The 24,842-nt window shown below is 46.8% G+C and overlaps 2 protein-coding genes across 7 annotated transcripts in view; both read left to right on the top strand.

Annotated features, from left to right (window-relative positions):
* Positions 1–5,954, top strand: part of IL4R (interleukin 4 receptor) — a 28,121-nt gene extending 22,167 nt beyond the window's left edge. For 3 of the 5 annotated variants that reach the window (XM_075436749.1, XM_075436755.1, XM_075436754.1), the window contains one exon: positions 15–2,692. In XM_075436749.1, coding sequence (XP_075292864.1) covers positions 15–164 — 150 coding nt within the window. In that variant the 3' untranslated portion in view covers positions 165–2,692. Of the gene's footprint in view, positions 1–14; positions 2,693–3,266; positions 3,931–5,870 lie in introns of those variants that run through there. The other 2 variants (XM_075436752.1, XM_075436750.1) reach the window with 2 other exon arrangements.
* Positions 5,882–24,200, top strand: IL21R (interleukin 21 receptor). 2 transcript variants are annotated; one of them, XM_075436756.1, is made up of 9 exons: positions 5,882–5,970; positions 10,927–11,001; positions 14,135–14,240; positions 14,865–15,061; positions 16,423–16,574; positions 16,993–17,170; positions 18,334–18,427; positions 19,263–19,344; positions 22,465–24,200. In XM_075436756.1, the coding sequence occupies exons 2-9, from the start codon at positions 10,947–10,949 to the stop codon at positions 23,374–23,376; spliced, it is 1,776 nt and encodes a 591-aa protein (XP_075292871.1). In that variant the 5' UTR covers positions 5,882–5,970; positions 10,927–10,946; the 3' UTR covers positions 23,377–24,200. The 2 variants fall into 2 exon arrangements, with proteins under 2 accessions (XP_075292871.1, XP_009940266.1); XM_009941964.2 differs by having other exon boundaries at positions 18,331–18,427; positions 22,465–24,199.
* Positions 24,201–24,842: the final 642 nt, after the last annotated feature.

A 24,842-nucleotide genomic window follows, 5' to 3' on the forward strand; every position in this document is an offset into this window, starting at 1 on the left:
GCTCTGGTTTTCAGGTGCAGGACTATCGTCTCTCAAAGCAGATTTCTCCAAAGCAGAGGAGAAAAACAGCCGAGCAAAGAAGAGGGCACGTTACAGGTACCTCACTAACACACTTAAAGCTTACTAAATTGCTGTATCTTGGTGTGTTTTCCCAGAGTACCTAATAACAGCAATCAGCAGCACCAGTCCTGACTGTTCTCATTCGTTTGACAAGCTGTTTGTCCCTGGTGCTGTCCTGCTTCCACCCTGTCCCTTCTGTGGCTTTCTGGGACATGGAAATTTCCACACAGCCACCTTTTGCCCCTCCAGCAAGACTGCAAGATGAAAGAGAAGAAAAACTGGCTGCAGCCCTAGATGAATGGAGTGGGGAACTGACTGCTGTGGCCCTTCTAGCTGCAAGGGGGGGAGGAGCAGCTGTTTTCTTCTTTTTTTGTTCCCGGCCACAATACTTTCTATAAAACTCTGACCATCTGTGCAGGAGACCTAGAATTCTGTATTCTGAATCCAGAGGGGCAATTGTAATGGCAAGAGTTCATATAGTACCAGCCTGTGACCTGCAGCCTGTCTTTGATAGAGGGATGACTGCACTAGACCTGCCCCAATGCATGGCACGGCAGGTGTCCAAAGGAGCTCCTGTCTCAGTTCCATGATGGATCAGCTGCTTCCATGGTCCTGTCTATGCTCCATCGTATAAGAGCAGGACATTCACAGAGGTGTGGTGTTTGTCCTCTGCTTGAAGGTTACTGAGTTGGTGACTAACATACCACTGGGACTTTCCTACTTGCTGCTGTTTCCCAAAGTCGTAGACATGGGGAAATTTGCTATGAGCTGAAGAGTTTGAGGCTGGCTGCTTCTCCCCAGCTCAACCACTGCTGGTTTCACTTGGAGTGAGCCACCCACACAGCAACAAGAATTATAGCAGAGTGAGAAAGCACTGGACTGCCTTCTGGGGGTAGAATTTCCACACCTGGCTCAGGGCTGTAACCAGTCCCCAGTTCTTGTCTTGATGCTCTAGAGAGCTGCTATGAGAACCAGGTCTGCACTGGCTGTGGTTGGCCCTGAAGTTAGCGCTCTTGGCCCTTGGTGAGCAGCCAGCAGAGGTCCTGAGAAGCTGACTCTGGCAGGCTCATGCTGTGCTGTGTTCAGTACCCAGTGCATGTGTTTCATGCTCTTGTCTTGAAGGTTATGTAGGGCAGTTCATTGCTGGGTGGTGTGCTCCCCCACTGCCTCCCTGAGGGGCCCAAGGAGCACAAAGTATGCTCCTCCACAACATGAAGAAGGCAACAGAGCCATCAGCTGCCTTGTTTCCTCCGCAGGGCAGGAATTAGGACCCACAGTTTAGCCAGCACTACCTGTTCCATGGCCTTATTTGGCGCTGTGCTGGACCCCTGCAACAGGCAGTGTCATCTGGAAGCATCAGGGATTGTTCCCCCTTCTGGTCAGGCCACCTTTCCTGTGCTTAGGACTTGCCTTAAAAGCCTCCAGCTGAGCTCCCCAGTGTGAAGGATCAACACATTCAACTGCTGTCCATATTGGCTCTATTTTGCATGCTATCTGCTATTGTTTTAGCTTCTTGCTGCTCCTAGCAGGTCACTTTCCAGCTTCTGTATATGAACAGTGGCAGGGTAAGGAGTGTGGAAACTAGGCTATGCAGAGCTGGTCACAGAACAGCAACCAGGGGATCCAAGCAGCTTCCTTGTTCGAGCAAAAGCCTCACACCACATCCAAAGCCACTGTGGACCACGGAATCCCCCGGCCCCTACACTTTGTAGGAACAACCTTCAGACTCCTCTTCTTTCTGAGTACAGTAAATGTTTACCAGTGCTGATTTGGATGCAGATACATTGATGTGGACTCAATCCCATGTTTTGGGCTTTGTAGCCTCAGACAAAACAAGCTCCTGCCTTCTGCCACCTTACAATGAACTCCTACCAGCATCACAGCAAAGTCATAGTTTCACAAAACTTGGACTGTCCCAAGAAAGTCTCACAAAGCCTTTTGGCTCCTCTGTGTATAAATGTATTTTGAATTTTTGGAAACATTGGTTACTTTGAAGCAATCTGTTTGCGTGAAAACCCTGTGTATCTCCCATGTTGTTAATACACCCATGTTGTTAATACACCCAAACATATTGCAACGTGCTTCTCATAACCGCCTGTTTGTCCATCCTGCACCCTCATCCCACCTTTTCTCATGAAGACAAGGTACATCCCTGCCAGTGACATGAGAAGCCATTAATTTTCTTGGGACTGCGTGTTCTGTGGGTTTGGGATGGAGCCAGCAATGCTGCTGGAGTCTGTGGTCTGCCATGCAATCACCTCCCGCAGCTCACTGCTTCCCACATGGAGGCAGCGTGCAGTGTGAGCCAGCAGCTTTTGCTTTGAACGTGCTTCCACACTCAGAGGTTGAAAACAGCTTGTGTGGTTTTCACCATATTAGAGATGCCAGCAGCTGTCCAAGGCACACTAAATTGCTGTACCCAGCCCCAGGTGTGGAAGGCTTTCTGTAAACACTTGTGGCCAGGTAGCATGTGTGGGGCATGCTCATTTTTGACAGCTGTGGTAAAAAAAAAGATCCCAGAGTCCCAGGTGAGGCTCTTGCCATAAATAGCTGTGTGCGAGCAGCAGAGTTCTGGTGGTCTTGGTGCATCCTAGTGAGCAGAGATCTGGGAACAAGCTGATAGATGTTGGCTCAAAATGGGTCAGTTTCTGCAAACCTGCATGAAAGGAGCAGTGAGTTCTGCCAGTACTGTTGACTCAGGTGAGGGCTGTGGGAATACGTGATAGACTTGCTGACCTCATGCAGAGTCAGTGGTTTTTGGAAGCATAAACGCAGAAGATGTGACCTGGGACCAGTCTGAGAATGGCTCTGATTGGGGAGGGTGGAGATGGTGGGACACATCAGCTGAACAGACAAGAAAAGGCTGTTGCTTAGTTTGTGAAGCTGCAGGAACCCAGCTGTGGGGCACGACTGACAAATATATAGAGGAAGAGTACTGCATGTGGCCTATCCAAAGGGGTCTAGGCTCTCAGAGGAGTGTGCCGTGGAGGCTGTCTTGGGGAGAGCATGCTTTCCTGTGGGCTGAGCGTATACAGCGTAGTGAGGCATCTGGGGAGATGCTCTGGCACATTTTACATGGTGTAGATGAGGGTGATGGGTCTGAGCCTGAGCAGAGCTGTAGGTTTCTGTTCCAGATGGTCAGGGTGAGTTCACAGTCATTCCTGTTTCTGTTTACCCGCATGTGTCTGGTGATTTCCTATGAGAAGATACAAGCCTCTGTTCAATCCCCTCCGTGTGAGCAAGACGTACGTAGTCACAGCTCTGTGAAGGTAAGCCCTTTTCTTCTGGCAGGAGCCAAAGCGATGTGCTCCTACTACAGTCTTCATGCAGAACAGGTTCAGACTTGATGTGTATCAGGGAAAACAAGAGGCTGAGCTCCGTGTTGGTGGCTGCAAAGAGACAACTGGCAAAGGCAAAAGGGAGGCAGGAGGGCAGGGTACTGGGGTCTCTGTAGGTGGCACTCAGCATTCCCCAGACCGAAAGCAATGCCCTCCTTCCTCTGCAGCATCCTGTGCCAGCTCACAGGGTGCCAGCTGGGGGGCTTTGTTGTTTTTCCAACCTGCTGCTTTGCTGACTAACACCTCCGCTTTCTGCCTGGCTCATTCATATTTCACCCATTTCCTGAGCTTTGAGGTGGTTTCTTCTATTGCTTTCTCTTCCAGTAGAACACTGTTACTCATGTCTCAGCTGTTGTCCTGCTATTTTTCACTCATTACTTGTTGTAATGTATGATTATCTTCCTTCTAAATGTCACAAGCCAGTGAAGGTGCTTTTGACCCCAGAGTTATACTAAGTCTGTATCTTTGACAATGTTGAGGAAATTCTTCTAATTCCATTATGATAGGAAGAAAATAAAAAGATAGTACTGTTTGTGTAGTGTTTTTTTCCCCCACATCATGAACTTGATAACTGCAAGGGTCACTCGCTGTCTAGAGAAAAAAATTATCAGCTCTGATTGTTATTTCCTTTGTGTGTGTTTGTTCTTGCTGATAGATACATACAGATGTTGCCCCCCTTCTGGTCATAGCAAAATACTTTTGGGTCAACAATAACTTTAGCAGAATCTATCAAGCCTTCTGTGGTGTACCATTCACATTTGCTTCTTGGGCAATTTAATTTAATTCTTGGGCAATTTAAACATATTGCACCTAAATGCCTGTTTTTCTCAAAATTATTAAAAATGAAAAATCACTTATTGTGCTAATATTATCTGTATAACTGCTTAGCCTGCAGTTATTCTGTATCATGATCCTTTGGTTGTATATTAACTGAATCCCATGTTAGCTTTTCTAATATTTTTGGTTTAGACCTACTGGCCTGCTTTATGGCACAGAATACCGTACTTCCTTTTGTAAAAACTCTGGCATGTTGTTAACACTCTTACAATCTCCTGGGAACATCCACTGACCTAGTGACACCTCACCTTGTTCCTGCCTATGTATCAGTGTAAAAATCGGAGCTTTTCTCTTTCGCACTGTTATTAGCAATTTTCACATAGCTGTGTATTCATTGTTCCAGACTGGGATTAGCCGCCTTTAAGTCTGGATTTCTCCCTTTCAAACAGATGGTATGTATGCTGGAAGCAGTAAGCTCATGATTATTTTTCAAATATCTTACCAGTACATGAGAGAGAGACAGCAGTTGGATATGGAGCTGGGACCTTCTGTCTTGAGTATCTTCTGACAATCCTATGCCCTCTGTGGCCTGCGATTTCTCTGTATGTGCCTACGTGAGGGATGGGATTTATTTTGTTCTTTAACTACTACAAAAATGTATTGTACTTGGACTGATTAGCCATGACTCTCCCATATATGTAATTTCCCTGATAGCTCTCTGAGGAGCCCTGAGGTCTGGGTAAGAGCTGGGCCCTACTGGCTGTGCATGTGCTGCCCCAGGCTGCCTGGCTGGGTTGTGCTGTGCCAAGTCTTTGCACCTCCTCTTGCTGTGCAGCGGGCTCCTCAGCTCAGCAGGTGTCGGGGCTGAATGCAAAGCCTGCTCACCCTGCACCCAGCTGCTCTGTGCCTGCTTCACTGCTGCAGTCTCCTTGGGTTATTCCAGCTCCTTGTTCTTTACCCTCCTACCACCACACTATGCTGTGCGTGTTAAGCCCTCTCCATAGTGCTGCTCCTTTCCATCTTGTCCAAGGAAACAAGGAGCATACATTGGGCTCCTTGCAGTCCTTTTTAAGGTATGCAGAGGTGAGCTGATCTACCCTCCCTCAGCGTTAGCCTTGTGATCTGCAGAGCCCCAGCCCCCACACAAGCTGCAGGCATGAGATCAGGGTAGGGGTGAGCCCCTCCAGCTGTGCAGGAGCCAGACCACCTCCCTGCCTGTGGTCTGAGGATTGGTGCTGTTGCCCTGGTCCCAGGGGCCATTTTAGGGACAGGTGGAAGCAGAGTGCAGTGGTACTTGGCTGTCTCCGGTTTGATACGTGCTGTACTATATAGCTAGGCTTAACCATTTAATGCCTTGACACTGATGCCTCCCTACTGCAAGGTTCTAACTCCACCAGCCCTACTATGACCTTTTAGATCTGAGGCTAGTGAGTTTTTTTTAATCTGTTCTCCCACCTTTTTCTCACGTAAGAGTAAGAGAGCAGAGCAATACAGTAACAAATGTTGTGTGGGTGTTTGGACCCGAATTCATTGCCTCCTCTGCTCACCACATCCTTCTATCGGCACAGTAATACTGATACAGTGGTGACGTCAACCACCATTTATCACTATGTATTCCAATACACTACAGCCCTTGGTCGCGCACAAGTAGGCTTTACTCTTACTCAGTGCTGATGAGATCTGCCTGCTTTCCAGCTCCTGTGCATGCAGTGTCTGAAGTTGCGGTAATGATTTAGCCAGACCAGCCATGGAAGTGTTGGAGGGCTGAAATGGACAGCTGAAAGGACAGAGCAAGGTAATGTCCATGTTTCCACCAATTTTCCCGCTGCCAGTTTGTTGCTGGTTGCTATCTGTGACCTCACTGTAAATCTTTCTTATAGCTGACATGGCCCTTGTGCCCCTGCTGTCATTGCTGTTGGCCTCTACTGGATGGCTAGAGAATCCTTCTGTCTCCTTGTTGCTCTAGCTTTGTGATTAGATGGCATTGTACATTGATAATGATTTTTTTCCAAGAAGAAAGCTTGGGTTTGCATATAACTGGTGGACTGAGAGACTTCCACTCTTTTTTGCTATGGTGTAGCTACGACACTTATTTTCTCATGCTTGGAAATATCAGATTTTTTTGTTATTATTTTATTTAAACTGAGTTTTTAATTAGGCTTTTTTTGTGGAAGTTTTGTAAATGCATACATTTCCTGGAGACCCTTCCAATTGTGAGCTTAGACTGCACCCATCTTTGGCAGCTTTTGGCACTGTATTTCCAGATCCTTAACAAAAATAATCTTCATAGATGTCTACGTGTCTATTGGTCCTATTTCCTGTTTCCTGGTATATCTAAACCTTGTAGCATCATGTACGTGTGCGTATCTATGTGAGTGGCTAATCAACTTTATTACTGTGCTCTCGCACACTGTTCCCTAGCATACTACAGTTTGCAGCAATGATTCTTAGCAGCTGTACAATGCTTGATGTTTTATAGGAATTAAGTAACTGTTTCAAGGAAGATGTCTTGGAGTCTCCATTTTCACAGACAGAGAAGTTGAAATGAGGTAGAAAGGACTTTTCTAATGCCAGGCAGGGAATACTTTCCTGCCTCTGCTCGTTGTCCACTGCCATTTTTTCCTCCACATGAACAATCACAGGAGCAGGTTGCTGATAGATAGAAGCAAATGAGAAGGGTGTGACAAATGAAGGGATGTAGGAATGGTGGGGGTCTCAATCATAGATTGGGATTGAGGCTTGCAGAGGGCCTGACTGGAGGAAGCTTCAGAACAGGGGCTGCTGTACATCTTTGTGAAGCCATGAGGTCTTTCAGCCATCCAAGACCACAGAGACACTGCTGCAGAGCTGCATCTTTCCCAGCTCTTCTGCACACGCATCCATGTCTTGCCATAACAACCTGCAGCACAGCCAGGAGGTCAGACACACAAAGCACTGACACTTTCTATGGTGCTCTCAGGGTTAGCAGTCCTTCCCCACCACACTGAGGTAGGAGAACTGTGTAAGAAGTGAAGAAGATAAGCGTTGGACTAATTTGTGGGCACTGACAAGGGTAAGAAATGGGACAGTGGGTTCCCAAGTGAAGTCTCCTTGCTTTACCTGTGTTAGCAGATCCTACTGCTTTTCTGTCTTATTTTTGCTACTTATTCAGGAAGCTTCCTTTTAGATTACAGCTTTATGTTAACCTCTCTCCACTGTGTAATAGCAGCCTCTCGTATCTCAACAAGGCATTTTTCCAGTGAGCTACCTGGGCCTGTTGCTTTGACCTTTTCCTGTTCAGTCCTTCCTGTCCTGTTGGATTGATGGTACTATTCTCTGAGCAGAGGCAGGAAAATAGGGAAGGCACTTAAAGAAACCACAGCCCATTAGCCAAAAGCAGCAAAGACTTCCCTTCTATTACTCTGTCCATTTAGGCAGGAATGGGGGTAAAATAAGGGAGCTGGAGAAATATCATGAACATGAAACACTGGGGGCACTGCCAGTTGGATTCTGAAGCAAGCAGTGGGTCTGCAGAGCTCTGAGGGCCCAATCCTTCCTTCCTCTGCTGAAGAAGAGGGGGCAAGTTGCCTTTCTTGGCCTTACAGGATGGCCGAGTCTGGAGTGTGAGAGTCACAACACAGAGTGATGCTGAGATGGGCTTCTGCAGCAGGGCACAGTACTAGATGGCACTGGTCCATCCTGCAGTCCAGAGCATATGCTGGGTCACAGTCAGTCACAGCCAGTGAGAGGGCACTAGGCCTGAGGAAGAATGGTAGCAGCCCTGGGGACTGTGTGCTCTCTCTATGGGAATAGGCCCATTCGAGTAGATTGTTGGCATCCTAAGATGGGGAATCCCTGAATATTCTGAGCCCAGCAACAATAGGTTCTAGATATTTCACAGGGAGAAGGGTGATTTAAAAAGGCACTGGACAATTGCATGTATCATGTCTCTAGGGCTAGTGACCTCTAGGTGCCAGTGGTCATTTCATTTGGTACAGCTCTTCTACTAAATGTGCTGCAAGGAACAGGGCCCACAATGTGACAAAGTCACGAGCAGATGCTGCATCAGGAGACTGCCCATCTCGAGGGCATCTGTTTTCATGATGCAGCCAGCCTCAGCATGAAGTCAGATGAGCAGGTTTCAGATGGCGGTATAACAAGGTGCCTTCCTCAAAGGAATGAGAGTTTGGAGAAGAGCAGTGGAAGGATGAGTGGGAGCACAAGGTGGGGTTAGACATTGAGCTGTGTCTTAGTAATCAGGGACTGCACCACCAGAAGTAGTGGTAAAGATGATAGCTATTATACAGAGAAAACTTGGAGAACTGGGTCCAGAGGGGTCAAGAAGAGGTGTTTTTTCAAAGAAGTGTGTGATGCAGAAAGAAGGGCTGGTGTGTGGGGAAGACAGTTTCTGTCCTGCCACTTGTAGCAGGGTAGAGAGACTAGTAGAGTGCCTGGGGCTCCTTGCTGAGCTGGAGCATGTGCTTCATCTGCCGGATATGTTTGGCAGGAAAGGAGGGGCAGCGGCATCATGGCTGCTCCCACCGCAGGGCTCAGGTGCTGCAACCATGAGGTGTTTGTGGCACCTCCTGACTGAGCCTTGCTGAGCTCATCTGGACACTGCAGTGCATTGAGAGCAAGTCTCTGAGCTCATGTGGGGCTGCAGGGGATTTTTGGTGGCTGCTAAATTTATTTTGCTTTCATTCTTTGAGTAAACCTGGGGAATTTTTAAATACCACAAATGTTCCCCAAGTGGGAGAGGCCTCACTGGCATTCTCTCTGCTGAGTGTTTGCTGCTGGCAGTGGGGGAGGCACAGGCACCTCAGGACCTGGGTCCTGCACCTGTGTCGGGGCAACCTCCAGTATCAGTACAGGCTGGGGGATGAAGGGATTGAGAGCAGCCCTGCTGAGAAGGGCCTGGGTGTATGGGTGGTTGAAGAGCTGGATGTGACCTGGCAATGTGTGCTTGCAGCCCAGAAGGCGAACTGTGCCCTGGGCTGCATCCCCAGCAGTGTGGGCAGCAGGGCGAGGAAGGGGATTCTGCCCCTCTGCCCCGCTCTGGTGAGACCTGCCCAGGAGTCCTGCATCCGGCTCTGGAGCCCTCAGCACAGGACAGACGTGGAGCTGTTGGAGTGGGGCCAGAGGAGGCCCCAGCAATGATGCGAGGGCTGGAACCCCTCTGCTGGGAGAAAAGGCTGGGAGAGCTGGGGCTGCTCAGCCTGGGGAAGAGAAGGCTGCGGGGAGACCTGATTGTGGCCTTTCCCCACCTTAAAGGGGGCTTATAAGAAAGATGAGCCTGTTGTGATAGGACAAGGGGCAGTGGTTTTAAACTAAGGGAGGGTAGATTCAGACTAGATATCATAAAAAATTTTTTCCTTATGAGGGTGGTGAAACCCTGGCACAGGTTGCCCAGAGAGGTGGTTGATGCCCCATCCCTGGAGGTTGGATGGGGCTCTGAGCAACCTGATCCAGTTGAAGGTGTGCCCGCTCATTTCAGCGGGGGTTGGAGTAGATGACCTTTAAAGGTCCCTTCCAACCCAAACCATTCTATAACCTGCACGAGGCCCTGTCAGGAGTTCTGGGTATCTTTTGGTAGCTGCAGCTTTCTGCCCAGTCTTCACTCCTACTGCTTTCACAGGTGCCTCTGTGCAATCTGTTGCAGGGGGGTTTGCAGAGCTCTGGGGCTCTGCAGAGACACTCCTGTGTGTCCAGTCACTGACAGTGTCGCTGCTCTGTGGCATGGCATGTAGACCCTCCCTGGTGTCTGTGTGTCCTTGCAACTTGGTGCCGACAGAAGTCTGTCCCAAAAATAATACAGTTTGCTTCTCCAAAGCTTGTTCCCAGGCAGCCTAGCACATTTCAGAATAGCTTGAGTAAACAGTGCTGAAATCTGTACCTGGTATCAACAGCTAGTACTCTGCAGGGAGCTCATTTTAAGTCTTTCTGTGCACATCTGTGTGTTTCTGTAAATGTTAAATACCGTGAAAATGCAGGCTTAATGTTTTATGTGGCTTGAAGGCCTGGTCTTGGAGCAGGGGCTGTGGGCTGAGCAGTCATTTTTATGTGATGCTGTTTCCTTGTTATAAACATCCTGCTGTCCTCTTCTCTGAAGAATTTTGTGTAGGTTCTCTTCACCAAACTGCGTCAAGACAGCCTTCCCCTGAAGTGAGTGCTGTACTCTTCTGTGCCACATAAGAGGCTGTTGTTTGTGTGTTTTTTTTGTCTAGTCTGCCTTCCTGGAGTGCCTTAACTAATATTCCATGCTTATTTAACCATGGGTAGGCCAAATCGATAAGCCTTGCTCATACAGACCCACAGTGACATTCAGATTCTATTTGACTAATTCACTGTACAGATGTTTAAGCCACAGCAATGTCACTTCTCCTAGTTGCAAGCCATTTTTAGTTGCAGGAAACCAATAAAGAAAAAAATGGCTTAGCACTTAACCCAAGTGCCTTCCTGTTGCATGGATAGGCTGAGGCTGCAGTCACTTTGCTGCTTTCTCTGTGCACATGCTTCTGGCAAGGAGCAGAGATTTCACTGACCTGGTTTATGGCCAGTTGGCAAGGCTATTGGTCATCCACCCTTTAGCCCATGGAGTAGATACCTACAGGAAAGCTGAGATGACTTGCCTAAATTAGGCACTTTAAAACACTTAAATGAAAGCAAGATTAATTTCACCTCAACCCTCAACATATGAGCAGATAGCTGAGCTGAATTTCTAATTGGTTGGTTGGGGTTTTTAAAGTGTCTGGGTTTTTGGTTGTTTTTCCAGGACATCCAGTCAGAACCAACATGAGGAACAAACTGTGGCTCCAGAGTATTTCCTTCTTCCTTTTATTCCAGTACAGTAAGTTCCCAGATATCTCTTTCAGGCTGTATACCCACAGGATTTACCTTGGTGACTACTGACACGGGTTTTGCTGAGATGGGCATGGCACAAGATAGGGTACCAGGGGAGAGGGTTCCATGGGATGCGTTTATGGAAGAGGCTCCATGAGCAGTGGAGGACAGACAAAAGACGGTGCACAGATGGGTAGAGCTCAGCCTGACTGCATACCCCTCCAGGGAGCAGCACCAGTGGGGAGAGTGTAGAGGCAGTGCCTGCTTTGCATTGATATGTCTCTTGTTGAAATTAGAGTAGGACTTCCCCTTCAGAAAAAAAAAAAAACTTCACCATAGGAAAGGTTCTGGTGGCCAAGACCAGGAGATCTCCAGGGCTTATGGCTGCTGTTGGCAGGCCAGCCAGGGACAGCAAAGTGAACCTCTCCTGGTCTGAGCCCCTTTGCTCAGGACTGCACTATGCAGTCACTCCCCCTTGCTTGCTGGTTCTTGCCCACGGTGCAAGCTTCAGCTGACTCAGAGCTGACTTTCTGAACAGGTCAGCTGGACAGAAAAAGGCAGCCACAACAGTGTCTGGAGGGAACAGGTGCAAGTTTAGCATTTTACATGCTGCTGCTTAGGCAGAGCATTGGACCTGCTCCAAACCTAAATTATCAGAAACGATTAATTTGGAGTTGTATCTTCCTGCCATACAGGACCATTGTGATGTCTAGTCTGGATTTTGTGTAACGCAAGCCAGGGAATTACCCTGTCCCACTTTCAGTTTGGACCAAACTAGATCTTAGTGTTAAGAGTATTGGATTTTTGTTTCTGAAGCTGCCAAGGATGAACAATGCATCCCAGATCTAACTGGGTTTAGGACATTTAATTATTCCCTTCCCAGTACAAAGCTGTCCTTTTCTTAATTTTGTTAACAGATTCTTGCGCAGAGATACACTTGCAGATTACCAGCTACCTAGGAATAGTAGTCCATTTGACTGATTAACATAATAGCATAGAAGAATGCTGATTAACAGTGCTTATTAGCTTATTAATACTTGCTGCTTTCTCTAAAGGAAAGCAATGTTTTTATAACCCCGTTTTTGTAGGAGAGTGAAGTTAGGCCAAAGAGGGCTGAAAATGAAAAGTTAAAATTTTGTGAAAAATTTAGAACAAAAGTCTGAAGTCAGTGTAAAATGAAAAAGTCAAAATGAAACAAAGTGACAACCACATAATTTGAATCACAGTTTAATAAAGCATGTGTACAGCCTTGGGGTCAGTCTGTAGCAAGCATCCCCAAATTTCTTCTGTCGCCATCCTGACTCTTTGCGGGGGGGGGTGGGTCTTGTACACAAATCTGGGTGCTGCCCAGAGCTCATGCAGGGAGAGCAGTGCGTGCTCTGATGCAACAGGACTAGGAAGAAACTTTTGTGATGAGTGAAGTCAGTGGGAAAAGTTGGACTTTGTTTTCCTTTGGACTTACTCTGGCCTAGAATTAGGCTGCACTGTCCATTGGACATGTCTGCTGTGCACTGTGACTGTAAATGCAGAGACAAATTGTTTGGGAGAACTGTCATTTGATCTGGAGGATGGAGCAGACGTTTCGCATCCATCAATACACATTTCCTGCATTTCATGTTGATTGTTCTCTGCACACAGCATTCTCTTTAACTGTAAAATTGGGCATGGTGGTTGTTTAATGTATCAGTAGGCCTGCTTTCATCTCATGCAAGCAACTCTTCTGAACACAAAGCGTGTTCTTGAAAGGGAAGGTAGGAAGCAGGGAGTACAGCTTCTCTAACCAGACAAGCAGCAGAATGACATAGGGAGGTGAACTCTCAGCATGGTTACCATCAGCAGATTTGGGTGCCTGATGGCTGTCAAGTAACATGTTCCTATCAGGCTGGGGGCAGTCCTGATGGTAGGGAAGGACCCATGCTTGATTTAAGCATGGATGTAACAACCTTGAGATCTTCCCCTAGATGATTACAATTTTATTACCATCAAAAAAGGGTGATACTGTACATGCAAGAGATGAATAGTCATTGTAGTAGTCACGGTTTGCATCAGCATGGCATGCTGCATCTCCTACAGGTCTTTCCTCACTTGGTTACTCCTAGTGTAGTAGCAGTGGCTCTTGTCAGCCCAAGATGCTGTTAGGAGAGGACTTGCCAATGCAGATATTTCTCATTCTACTGCCATCTCCTCTGCCTCGAAATCCAGGGAGATAACTTGTGTGTTAAGCGTAGAACAACAGTGCTTTTGTACAGCACATACCAGATACTGATATGTGAGCAGAGCTCCTGCAGAACAATTGGAAGAATATAAATGCTGCTTCGTGACCACTTTCAAATTAACTAATTTTCTTAATGACCAGTGTAAATTCTACAATTGCTTCTCAAGTTCTCTTCAGAAGTCTGTTTCTGTTTAAGTGATTAATAAATTGTGACTATCACATCAGTATCAGAATGATTTATGGAAATTATAGTAACTAGAAATTTGCAATACTTTTTTGCCAAAATTCCATGAAAAGCATATTCCAAGCCTCTGGACCTGGACTTGAGAAGCGTTGATGCTGCAGATATCAAGGTGTAGAAAATAGTAAGCAGAGAGAATAGTAGAGACAGAATTACTAAAATACCTTTTTTTTAATGTGTGAAGTGCCATGTAGATGTTATAAAACACAAACTAAACTAGTACTTGTACAACAGTGCTCAGTTTAAGAAGTGGCATCATTAAAATGTTTGAATATGCTACTGTTTGATTGGGTAATCATTCCTGTTTTATGTGCTACATAAGCTAGGACTCTGGTAGAAGTAATATGTGGCTCTGCTCAAGTGACTGTATAAAAGGGGACAGATAAGTTTGAAAATTCAGTCACAATTTGGGCATTTCCTGGTATTTTGGCATGACATTTGCAGCCACAGCATTTGAATAGATTTATTTTTTTTTGATGCTTATCTTGCTGTCAATGGCTCGCCTTCCTGTAGAGATTGTACACATCTCATGCTCCAAGACTGCAGACTTTTGTGGGGGCTGGCACAGTGTGATCTGTTCCCTTCAGATTCAGTGGGAGCCCTGAGGACTGTGTATGTTGATATAAAGTTCTGCTTGCTTCACCATGGAAGTTGATATCATGTTTTGTCTTTCCAAACCTACAGCTACGTGTTGTGAAAACCTCACTTGTTTCGTGGACTATGTACAGACCCTGTCCTGTATCCTGAGAAATGACTTGGGTGCCAGTTCATATAACCTCACTGCAACATGGTATGTCGCAGTAGGATGAGCTAAGTGCAGTCAGCAGGAACTTTTAACATGGCCATAGCACAGTGGTGTCCTTCTGTCCTCTTTGTTAGGTAGAATTCTTGTTCTTGCTGCCGTGCTGGTCCTTACTTGGTACTTCACATTACAGTTATCAGCTGGCTTCTCCCCTAGCAAAGGATGCCTGGTTCCTGTGTCCGCTGACTGTGGTGTTTGCCACTGACTGCTACACTGACTCTGGCTTCCTTGGCATTGTTTTCTCTCCTGCCCTGGGGATACCTTGCCCTTTGTTGCTGTTAACAATGGACTTCCACTCGTGTGTGCTGGCAGGGCTCATGCATCTTGTCCAAGTCCTGTATGGCTGCTGTTCTGTCTGAGCAAGGAAGTGGCCACAGCCCTGGTGAGCACCTTTCCTTTCCACAAACACTTCAGCATCACGTTCCTACTTCTCTCAAAGATGCTAAGCTAAGCAAATAGAAGGGGGGGGGAAATCTGTGAAAGTACAAAGATAAATTTTTATTTGAACATATTGCCTCTTTTTTTTCTTATTAATTTTTATGCCTGGTGATTCAGCAATAGTCCAACTACAGCATGTGATAGATGTGGACTTGTTTGTTTTGGTGGTTTTAGGGTTCCTGAGCAAGATCCAGAAAATACTGTGACTGCCTGCAGACTCCTGCAATTGTCCAGGAATACCAGTCACACGCAGTACATGTGCACTGTGGACATGACTGCACTCTTGGCAGATTTCAAAGTCCAAGTGGATGTTACAGAGATAGCTGATAGGCAGCATGTGATTTCCAAAGGCTTTTATATGGCAGACAACAGTAAGTACAAAAATGGGGGATTTGATAAATACTGTCTGACCGTATGTCTATCTGCTGGGATAGTGTGGGCAAGGAGTGAGCATGGCAGCTGGTGGTGGCGGGCTTATGTTTGGTGTCCACTTGCCTACACAGAGCATTGTGCTCTTATTGTTGCTGTTGTAAACTACAGAAACACTTATGCTTGAGGCTGAGCTTAAAGCTGGCTTGGTCCCAGCCTTTTCCTTTTCCCCATGAAGCAGTAAGTGATAAATTTCCCCCTTAGGTTTGTCTCATACCTAGACTATGCAAGTGCTTGTTCTTGGCTAGAATCCAAAGGGCAGGAGAAATTGTTTTAACTGTAGATGCCACAAATGTTCCCATAGGAGTCCCAGGAGGTTCTTGCAGTGCACACCTGAACCAACATGACATTATTGTGGGTGGCACAAGGTGTCCCAGACACAATGGAGGTGGCACTTCCTCTTTCTGTGGCAATTCCTAACCATCTCTCCTGCATGACAGGAAGACTGGGTGCAATCATATAGTTGGCTTGGTGGAATGCTGATGTGTTCCGAGTTGTGCAGCAAACAGTGAAGAAAAGGGGTGGTTAGCCAGGCAGGCAGGTACCATGCGGACATATGAAAAGGATTTTTCTGCTTGAATTCTTCTGAAATTAAACTTTACACAAGAAGTGGCATCTTTTTGACAAACGCTGTAACCCTTCAGGAAAGTCCCTTGCCCCAGTGACAGACAATAGCTTGGGTAGTGGTGCTTCATGTATCTGCTAGATGTCCCCATACAGAGGCATCATAGCTCAGTGGCGGACTCTGCAGGCTAGTGCTGGAGTTTGCGTTGCTGCTTTTTGATATATGAAAATGCTCTACAGGGTATACAAAATCTTGCCTTTTAGGCACTTAGAACACAGGGATTTTCGCTGAGTTTATGCAGTGTCCACTAGCCTCATCTTTTCGTGACATCTCTGTTACACTGAGAGGTATTTCCCTAACTGTGCAAGTGACTGTCACTACATGGAGTCCTCCTATTTCATGGAAGAACAAGGTGCTCTACTCTTTACATCTTCCAGGAGGTATTAGCCCCTTGGGCTATCTTCTGCTCCCTAGGTGATGAGGAGGTTCAGAGACAGGCAGAAGGCATATTTAGAAACATGTGGGCCTGACACTATGCTGCTGAGGTGTGAGTTTCTGCACATGGCTCAGGACTGCTCAGCCTGAGAGGCAGGAATGTTGTGGATGTTGTCCTGTGTAAGAGGGCCCACCCCTGCCACCGCAGTTTTGCTCCCTACTAGCTCTGTATTGCTGATACCATGCTGGGCTGCCTCTTGTCTGCAGTAATGTTCTGAAGGGTAACACCGTCCTGTCTTCCAGTCAAACCACAGCCTCCATTCAATCTGACAGCTGTGTTCTCAGAGGGTTACAATATTTCGTGGGAAACCATCTACCAGAACTCTCCTTTCTACTTTTTGGATGAGGAGCTGGAATATCAGCTACGCTACAAGAGAAGGACCGACACCTGGGAGGTAAGCAAGATGTCAGTTTACCATCAAGTAGAGTGTACCAGCAGAGGGGAGGCCAGCACAGCCAGGACAGGAGCATTGGTGTGGAAGAAGGGTTTTCATGGTTTGGAAAAGGTGTATCTTTGCTTGCCTGAACTGAAAACAGGCAAAACTGAAAAAAAAAGATTGAGAAGCAGAAGCTGTTTGAGAAGCACTAGATCCTGTGTGGAAGGCTGATAGTTCATTTGCTTCTCACACTGTTCTGCATAGAAGGATCCCCCAGGGCCCTGTGCAGCTACTGACCAGCCAGAGCGTGGCCTTGCAGAACCAAGATGAAAGCAGAGGAGACTACTTTGTAGGGCTCCTTGCTGTGCAGCAGTGAGGGTAAGGTCACAAGAGCAGTCACTCTAGCCCTGAGTGTTTGGTGTTTAATCGTTCACAGACTCAGAAGACTAAAGCTGTCCATGAAGATAAACGGACACTGGTGATCCTGCCATGGGAACTCCAAGCAAACACTGAGTATGAGTTCCAAGTGAGAGCCAGACCCCGAGAAGGCACTGGCTACCATGGATTTTGGAGTGAATGGAGTCCTCCACTGATACTGAAAACCAGCCCAGGGGGTATAATTTACCAGCTCTCCTTGCCCTTCCAGTTGGTCCAATGTCAGAGAATGCTTCCAGAACGCTAATCAAATCTAATTACTAGACTATTTAGAATTTGTTCTAATTAAAGACAGGCATGTCTGGCTTGCTTACAGAGTACATGAACCCCAGGCCTGGGCTGATGTGTGCTGTCTGTATTGACCTTCTCGCTGTGTTGCAAAGGCCACCTTACAGCATGGCCCATAGGAAGAGGATTTGGTGAGCTGCCTGTAGGTTTGGGTGCCACAGCAGGAGTGCAGCCTCTAGCATAATTTCAAGTGTCAAATGTCCAGGGTCCTGCTTGCAGCTTTCAGAAATTGGGGAGATCTACTAGAGGTGCCTCCACTACTGGGGCTTAGTATTGCCTTCAGCTGAGTGGAGAGGGATCCGGCTCTCAGGGCTAATTTCCATGTCTGGACTCTGATGTTTGGGCATGCTGGGCATGGGTGTTTCATTTGGTAGCCACCACTCCCACTCCACAGGGAGTGCACAGTACCTTATGCACAGAAGTACACTGGTGCTTGTCATGGTGGAATAGAGGCTACGAAAATAGGGAGTCTTTGTTAAAATAGAGCAGGGCAGGATGGATGTGGTCAATGTCAGCAGCATGTGCTGAGCTTCCCTGCTCTTGTTGATCTGCAGCTTGAACTGTAGTATTACATGGTGCTGTGGCAGCAGGGTCAGGCTCCATTTGCTAGGGATTATCTGAGTTCTGGGTCTCGAAGGTGCTCCTTTCCTTCATTGGCGGAGAGCAGCCAGCAAGCACTCATCTAGTCAACACCTTTTCTTCATGTCTCTGGACAGCTGCACTCTTTTCACTTCATGGGTCGTCCATGGAGGTGTCCCTAAACCAGGAGGAGTCAGAAACACCAGGAGTCTTTGTAGCAGGGAGCTGTCCTGGCTGTTGGTTTTTGCAGCCATGCCATAAGGCAGCTGATGCACTGCTGCTTTCATTGATGCAGTCTTCTCTGAGCATCCTCATTCAGACCTCATGTCTGGAGTGCTGGGCCTCAGGTGACCGCCTCAGTGTCCCTAAGAAAGTCTGGGGTAAAAATTGAGGGTGTCTCCTCACCATCTCGTGCTTATTGACCAGGGTAGGAATGCAAGGTGAAATGGAATGACCCTGTTTCTTTCTCCAGCAGTGACACAGACAGCAGGTGTAGGATGGCTGCTGCTGTTTGGTGTTATCGTGGCAATCACTGCCTCAGTCACAACCTTTCTGGCCAAACAGCAGAGGTAAGAGTGCTTCAGGAAGCTGGAATAAATGCTCCTATTCTGTCTTGCTAAAGATGGGGTGTTCACATGCAACCTTCTTTGCATCTTGTATATCTATGCACAGACACAGCTATGCGCCTGTGAGGGTCAGCAAAGTATGGTCTCCAGCTGGTGTAATGCCAAGAGCACCTTGCTTTTCTCTGGGGCTCTGCTGTCCTTCAGCTGGCTGGGACAAGATAATGGCGCGTGGGGACTGAGCAGGGGCCACCCAGCCTCCTCGGCTGTTCTCCTGGTCCTGTCTGTGCTCTGCAGATGCAATATGGGAGCACCAGCCAGGGCTGACCTCCCCCTTTCCAAAGCTGATACAGGCCCCCTCAGTGCTGGCCGGGGCCTCTCTCCTTTTTGGAGAGTCACGTTCCCTTGCAGAGGGATGTGGTGCATGCTGCCGCAGAGCAGGGTGCTGGGCTGGTGCAGCAACAGGGCTAGCACAACTACAGAAACAGTGCACAGGGCAGAGTCCTGGCCTTCTTGTGCAGACCATGAGTCAGCCCAGCCTGAGGGGAAAATGCATTTCCAGCACTTTGTGCTTTTCCAGGAACCAAAAATTGGAACTTCTTTCCTTAGCGTGAATATTGTGTGTGCAAGTTGTGAGGGCTGAGGCCCCACCTCCTGTGAGGCTCACAAGAAAAGCCATTAGATGGCTCTGACAGCACAAGACATCCTTGGTTCCTCGGCCATTTGCTAACTTGTGAGGCTGGGCAGGTGACTTCAGCTGCTTGAATTTGGATCTGGAGAGGCCTTGCTTTGCATCTGTAATGTGTGCTTAACCCTGAAGCCTTTCTCTTTTCTATTCCAGCTTGTGGAAGAAGATGGTTTGCATCCCAGACCCTGCTCCCTTTTTCAAACCTCTTTACCTGGTGCATAATGGAGATTTCAAGGTATGAATGGGCTACACAAGCAAGTGGAGCACATGACAAAGTTAAACTAAAAGGCCCATCACTCTGTCCTGGGCAAGAGAATCTCATTAGGGCAATGGGAGGGGGAATCTATCTCAAGGGAATGCCAAAGGGCTCCAGATATAAGGACCACAGCTCTCCAGTGTCTGTTCCATGCCATGAAGGCCTTTATACCACATCTGTGCTGCTTATTTCCTGTAAGTGCTGTTTCAGTGGTTTAGCTGAGCTCATATGTGATATGTGAAGCCTGGGTACCTGAAGGGAGTGGATAAAGGGATACCAGGACAGTAACTGGAATTTTTACGAAGCTCCAGTCCCATGCTGCCATCAAGGCCATGGACCAGACTTCATTGTAGAGCCAAATCTCCCATTCCAGCCTCTGCAGTGACATGAGCTCAATATTAAGCCTTATGGTTTTCTCCAGATCACTCACAGAGTAAATAGCTCTGCATATCATCCTGGAAAGAGGGCTAGAGCTTTAGGGGCAAATAACTGCTGTGTGATAGTACAGTGCAGCTGCCTCCCTATGAAGGAAGTACCTTTGAGTAACTTTGTCTAGCCCTCCCACACTCTTCTCATTTAACACCAGCCAAACTTGCTCATGTGACAAAATGGTTTGCAATGACTGCAGTTTGCTGAAGTTCTTGTGATACAAAAGTAAAAGAACACTGAGCATCCATGACTAATGATTGTGTTAAGCTGAAGAGCAACTCACAATGCCATTATTAAGCTGTAAAAGTGTTTTCATGTGAGTGCAGACATCACTGCCTCTTTCCGAACAAGTTCCTGTTGTTACAGCAGTATTGATCAGAGATGCTTCAGTGTCTGCTTTTAGTTTCTGCTTTTTATTAGGCCCTCTGGAAGAGGGACACCAGCTGGACGCTAGTGATGTTCATGTACTTTCCCACTTCTGCATGGCTGATGTTTGCAATTAGGTTAAGCAAGTAGTCTTGGACGTGTGCCATTCAAGCTGAAGCCTGCAGTGACTGTCTCACTTCCTTCCTGCCTTCCTCTTTCAGCCTTATTATGGCTTCCCGTATCTGTACCAGAGGGGTACTTGCACCCTCTTGTGAGGCAGGTGGCACTAGTTGCCCTTAAGGAAAGGAACCAGGACAAGGTTGACTCAGTGTGGGAAGTCCTGAGAGTGACAGTCTAGGGCTCACAGTGGAAGTGAAAGCACCCTATATGCCAAGGGCCGTGCTCCTCTCAGGGTGAAGCCATAGGGTTCTCTGTTCTGTGGGAATTGCATTCTTGCTAGTTTCTAGTTAGGCTGTTCAGTGCTGCAGGGAAGGGAATGAGCCTCCATTGCTAAAGCTGAGTTACTTAATAAACTTGTAGATTAAAGCAGCAGTTGCCCACACAGCCATGGCACAAGATGCACAGGCTGGAGGTGGCAAAAGGATGTGGTGACATCACAAATATGTGAACAGACTCATCATTTTCAGCTGGCAAGAAACCAAAAGATGTAGGGCTCATGCAACTGCATCCTGCATGCATCAGAGCAAGTGGTTAGGTTGTTTCTGTGAATAAAGATCAGAAATTTACAATAGCAATGCTCTGCAGACAACAGTCCTGGATTGGGTAGGAAGCAGTGAAAATGTTAGAGGAAAAGTAAGACATAAAAAGAAGGGAAACCAGAGGAACATTGTATACTCTTGTGTGTACATGGGTCCTTAGATTCATGTTGGCTGGGAATTTGCAAAGAACTGTCAAGAGGGAATAGGAAATACTCTGCCTGCTCAATTCTAAGAAATGGATTTCCTGCTGTTTCTTCAAACAACCTTTTGCACCCTGGGTGCTTTTCTGTCCATTACAGCTTTAATAATAAGCTCTCTGTAGCTTAGGTTAAAAATAAATTAAAATAGACTTGGTGCTTTATGCTGTAATGAAGATTTTCTCCATGCTCTGTGTCAGAGTGTAATAAGCTGTGTCAAGCTGTTCCCTTCCCACATACTTTGCTCATATTTAGTTATGCCAAATGCCGCTTGGGACAGGAGCCTGATATGATTAAGTCAGTCTGACAGCGGTGGCAACACCCAGCTTTCGTGCAGCACTCTGTCAGAAGCCTTCACAGTGTTTATGAAGCTCAGCTTTGTTACCTGTTTTATACATAGCAGAAAGTGGTGCACTTAGAACAGCCTTGACACAGCTCAGCCATTAGGCAAGTATCAGACAGATAGCAGAACCAAGTCTTGAGTCTATGCTGTGCCCAGCCTCTGGACTGCAGAATCCTCTAGTAGGACTCACTGGCATTCATTAGTGGCACATGCCTAGAGTTCGCTGTGATCTGAGTGTCTGATTCACTGATGTCTTCAAAAAGAACAGAAACTTTTACTTTGCTCTTAGATCAGAAAAACCCAGACATGCCTTTATTCCCAGATGTGACTGAATGCAAGGGGCTCATGATCTAGAGATAATGCATGGCATGTGGCAGAATATAATACTAATGGTGATACAGAAGGGCAAGATTCAATGTGTGTCACTCACTAATCATATGAATAAGTGTTATCTGTAGCAAGTGGTGGCTACAGGTCTTGGACATCTCCATCCCCAGCTTGCCCCTGCTTCCTTCTCACTGTGAGAGAAATGGCTGGTCTGGGGCATGGTTGCATACAGAAGATGGGGAGAAGCCTTGCCCTGACCCCCTCCCCAGGCAACTGAGGTGATGGAAGTGGTAGAGCAGGGCTATGTGTGTGTTAGCTGCAGGTGCAGCACATAGGGGGAGCAGCTGACCATCTTTCCTGAGAGGCGCAGTGTCCAGGACAAGAGCGCAGGGAAGACTTGGTGACTTGGGAGGGGACATCTGGATGATGCAGGAAGGAATGCTTCTATGGGCAGTGGCATTTTTTTTTTGCAGCATAGAGAAAACTTCAAAGCCATGCAAACCTCTTCTAGCTACTTATTTTCAATTACTTGAGCCAGTTCTGCAGCTGCTTGTGTCTGGTAATAACAGCATCTCATACCTAGCTATTTTGGAGGAGTCGGTGATTTTAGAGTTTGACTTTTCCTCTAAAAGCTTAAGAACTTTTATCATTTCTGTCGAACCTCAAACCTGATGATGCTAACCTCTCTCCCTCTCTGCCTGTATTTCTTCTTATGCAGAAGTGGGTTGGTGCATCCCATACGAAAACAACCCTTGATTTCTTTGAGTGGGGAATAGTCCTGCCAGAAGTCCTAGAAGTTTACACCATGAGTCCTTGCAACAGCACCTCACGGGAGGAGTTGTGTGAGCTGAGAAACGACCTGCCTTGTAAGCCCTGTGTGTCTTGCCGGACTGCCCCAGGTCAGGGTAACCAGTCCCTGCTGTCTAGTGCGAACAGTAGCAGTGGGGCTCGGGACCGGTCATATGGGCATTTGTCCATTGATACCGTTACTGTGGCTGATGAATTTACACTTTGTAACTGCCAGTGCAACTGTAACCGTGCATACAGGGGACATGATCGTACCGGCGAGGAAGACAGTAGTGCTGGAGAAACTGCTTACCCCAAGGTAAACGTTGATAATGAAGACAAGATATCCAGTGACTTGCATCTAGCTGACCTGAGCACACAGGATAAAATACTTGCTTCAGGAGCTGTGTCTACAGACCACCTGAGGAGTACAAGTGTCCCAGCCGACCAGCAAGTAGAAAGGTCTTTGGAAGGAGGGATGGGGAGCATCCTAGAAGCCCTTTGCTTGCAGCCTAATCAGTGGGATTTGGAAAGTCCGGCTTCTCTACCTTCTCCTGATGGTGAAAGTGTTTCCTACAGTGAAGGCTCCTATGGCTTCTTTCCTCACATTGCAAGGCCTGGTGACAGTTACCCTATGATCTGCGTAGATTTGGACACTATTGATAGTGGCTTTGTGGACTCGGACTGTGGGAGTCCAGTTGACTCTGAATTTGAGCAAAACAGTCAGACTAACTGTGGATCCATCCCACTTGAGCAGGAGGGGGAGGACTTTCCACGGAGCTATGTCAAGCAGTGGGTCTCCTGTTGCTCTGACAGCCCTGTCAATGGGACACAGACAAACTAAGGACTTGATGTTGCCTTGCAGAGTGTAGGGTGTTTTCCATGCTGTGCCAGGAGCAAAGTGTTGGCAAAATTCAGAAGAGAAACAAAGATTACTTTATGTAAGCTCTATTGCATACAACTGAAAACTGTTAGGGCCATAGAAATATAGGCCTATTTCTATTGCAACTTATTCTGCTAATGTCTTAAACTTGATGTGATTGATGCCCCCTTATAATGGCAGAAAACGCAACTGTACCTTGAAAATTACCCTTTAGCTTATGTAGATGTGCAATTTTTTTTTGACAGTAACCTTATAAAGAGTACAAAACTTTATTTTCCCTGGTATTCTCACATGGCTTGAGAGTTTGGATGTACATGAAATCTTAGAAGTGTAACCCATGGCCAGCATATTTGTTACATTAAAGTTCCCCTACCCTTTCCAAACAACACACATGGTGTTACTTTTCCTACTAATGTCTCTGGCTCTTTAAACACAGCTGTAATAGTTTGTTAATTATGGAGGGTCCCAGCCCTGTCCATGGCATATGATCAAAAACAATTCTTATATAATCATCACAGAACTGGGTGTTCAAGAGGCCAAACACCACTCAGGTTTCAGAGAGACTTTGCCTTTCCAGGTGGGATCAGCAAATGACAAGTCTTCAAAACACATATAATTCCAGACAAACTCATGCTACCAGGGCTTTCTACTAAATCAGCATCTCTCCCAGTACTTTCCAAGCACATTAACTGAAACATTGAGCAGCTTTTAGAACTATGCAGAGATTTCAGAAATGTTGTCCTACCTCGATGTGCCTATGACTCCATCTTCTGCCTTGGACCTGATGTGCTGCAGGTAACAGGTCAGTAACCCAAAGTTTGAGCAATTTCTGCTAGCTAATAAAGCCAACCAGTAAACTGCTATTTACACTGTAACTGTGAATACTTTTCTCTCTGACATCTCTGTATCTCTGTTTTGTTTAGCATAATTGTCTTTAAGTGTTGCTGTAATACTGATAGTGAATGTGAAGACCTATACCTTACGTAGGCACAGTGCTACTAACCCATGGGCTGCTTGGCTCCAGAAGATCTTATACTGAGAGAACCTTTGTGGTGAATGATGTATGTTTCCAGTGCAGTAATCATATGTTGTTGCTGTGATAGCAATAAACTCTCTTCCCTCTCCCCATCTCTTACTAAGACATTACCCCACAGCTCCCTAAACAAGTAGCAGCACTGTAATGAAGAGAAGCTGGTTTTTTTCCACAGGTGAGTGCTGGGAGAGTTTTTCTATGCATCCACATCCCTGGCTTGATCATTCAGAACAGCCATGATCTCCGCTACGTTGATTTTGAACCTATAGGGCTTCAGTTCTTGTTACTCCCTCAATGTACCCCTAGCTCAGGGGCTCCCTGCGCACTGCTCCAAGAAATCAGTTTTTTTGGTTCCTTCCCTCCTTATTTTCCGTTTTTCTTGTAATCTTCTGTA

The sequence above is a fragment of the Opisthocomus hoazin genome, chromosome 15 (assembly GCF_030867145.1).
Source record: "Opisthocomus hoazin isolate bOpiHoa1 chromosome 15, bOpiHoa1.hap1, whole genome shotgun sequence".
NCBI lineage: Eukaryota > Metazoa > Chordata > Aves > Opisthocomiformes > Opisthocomidae > Opisthocomus > Opisthocomus hoazin.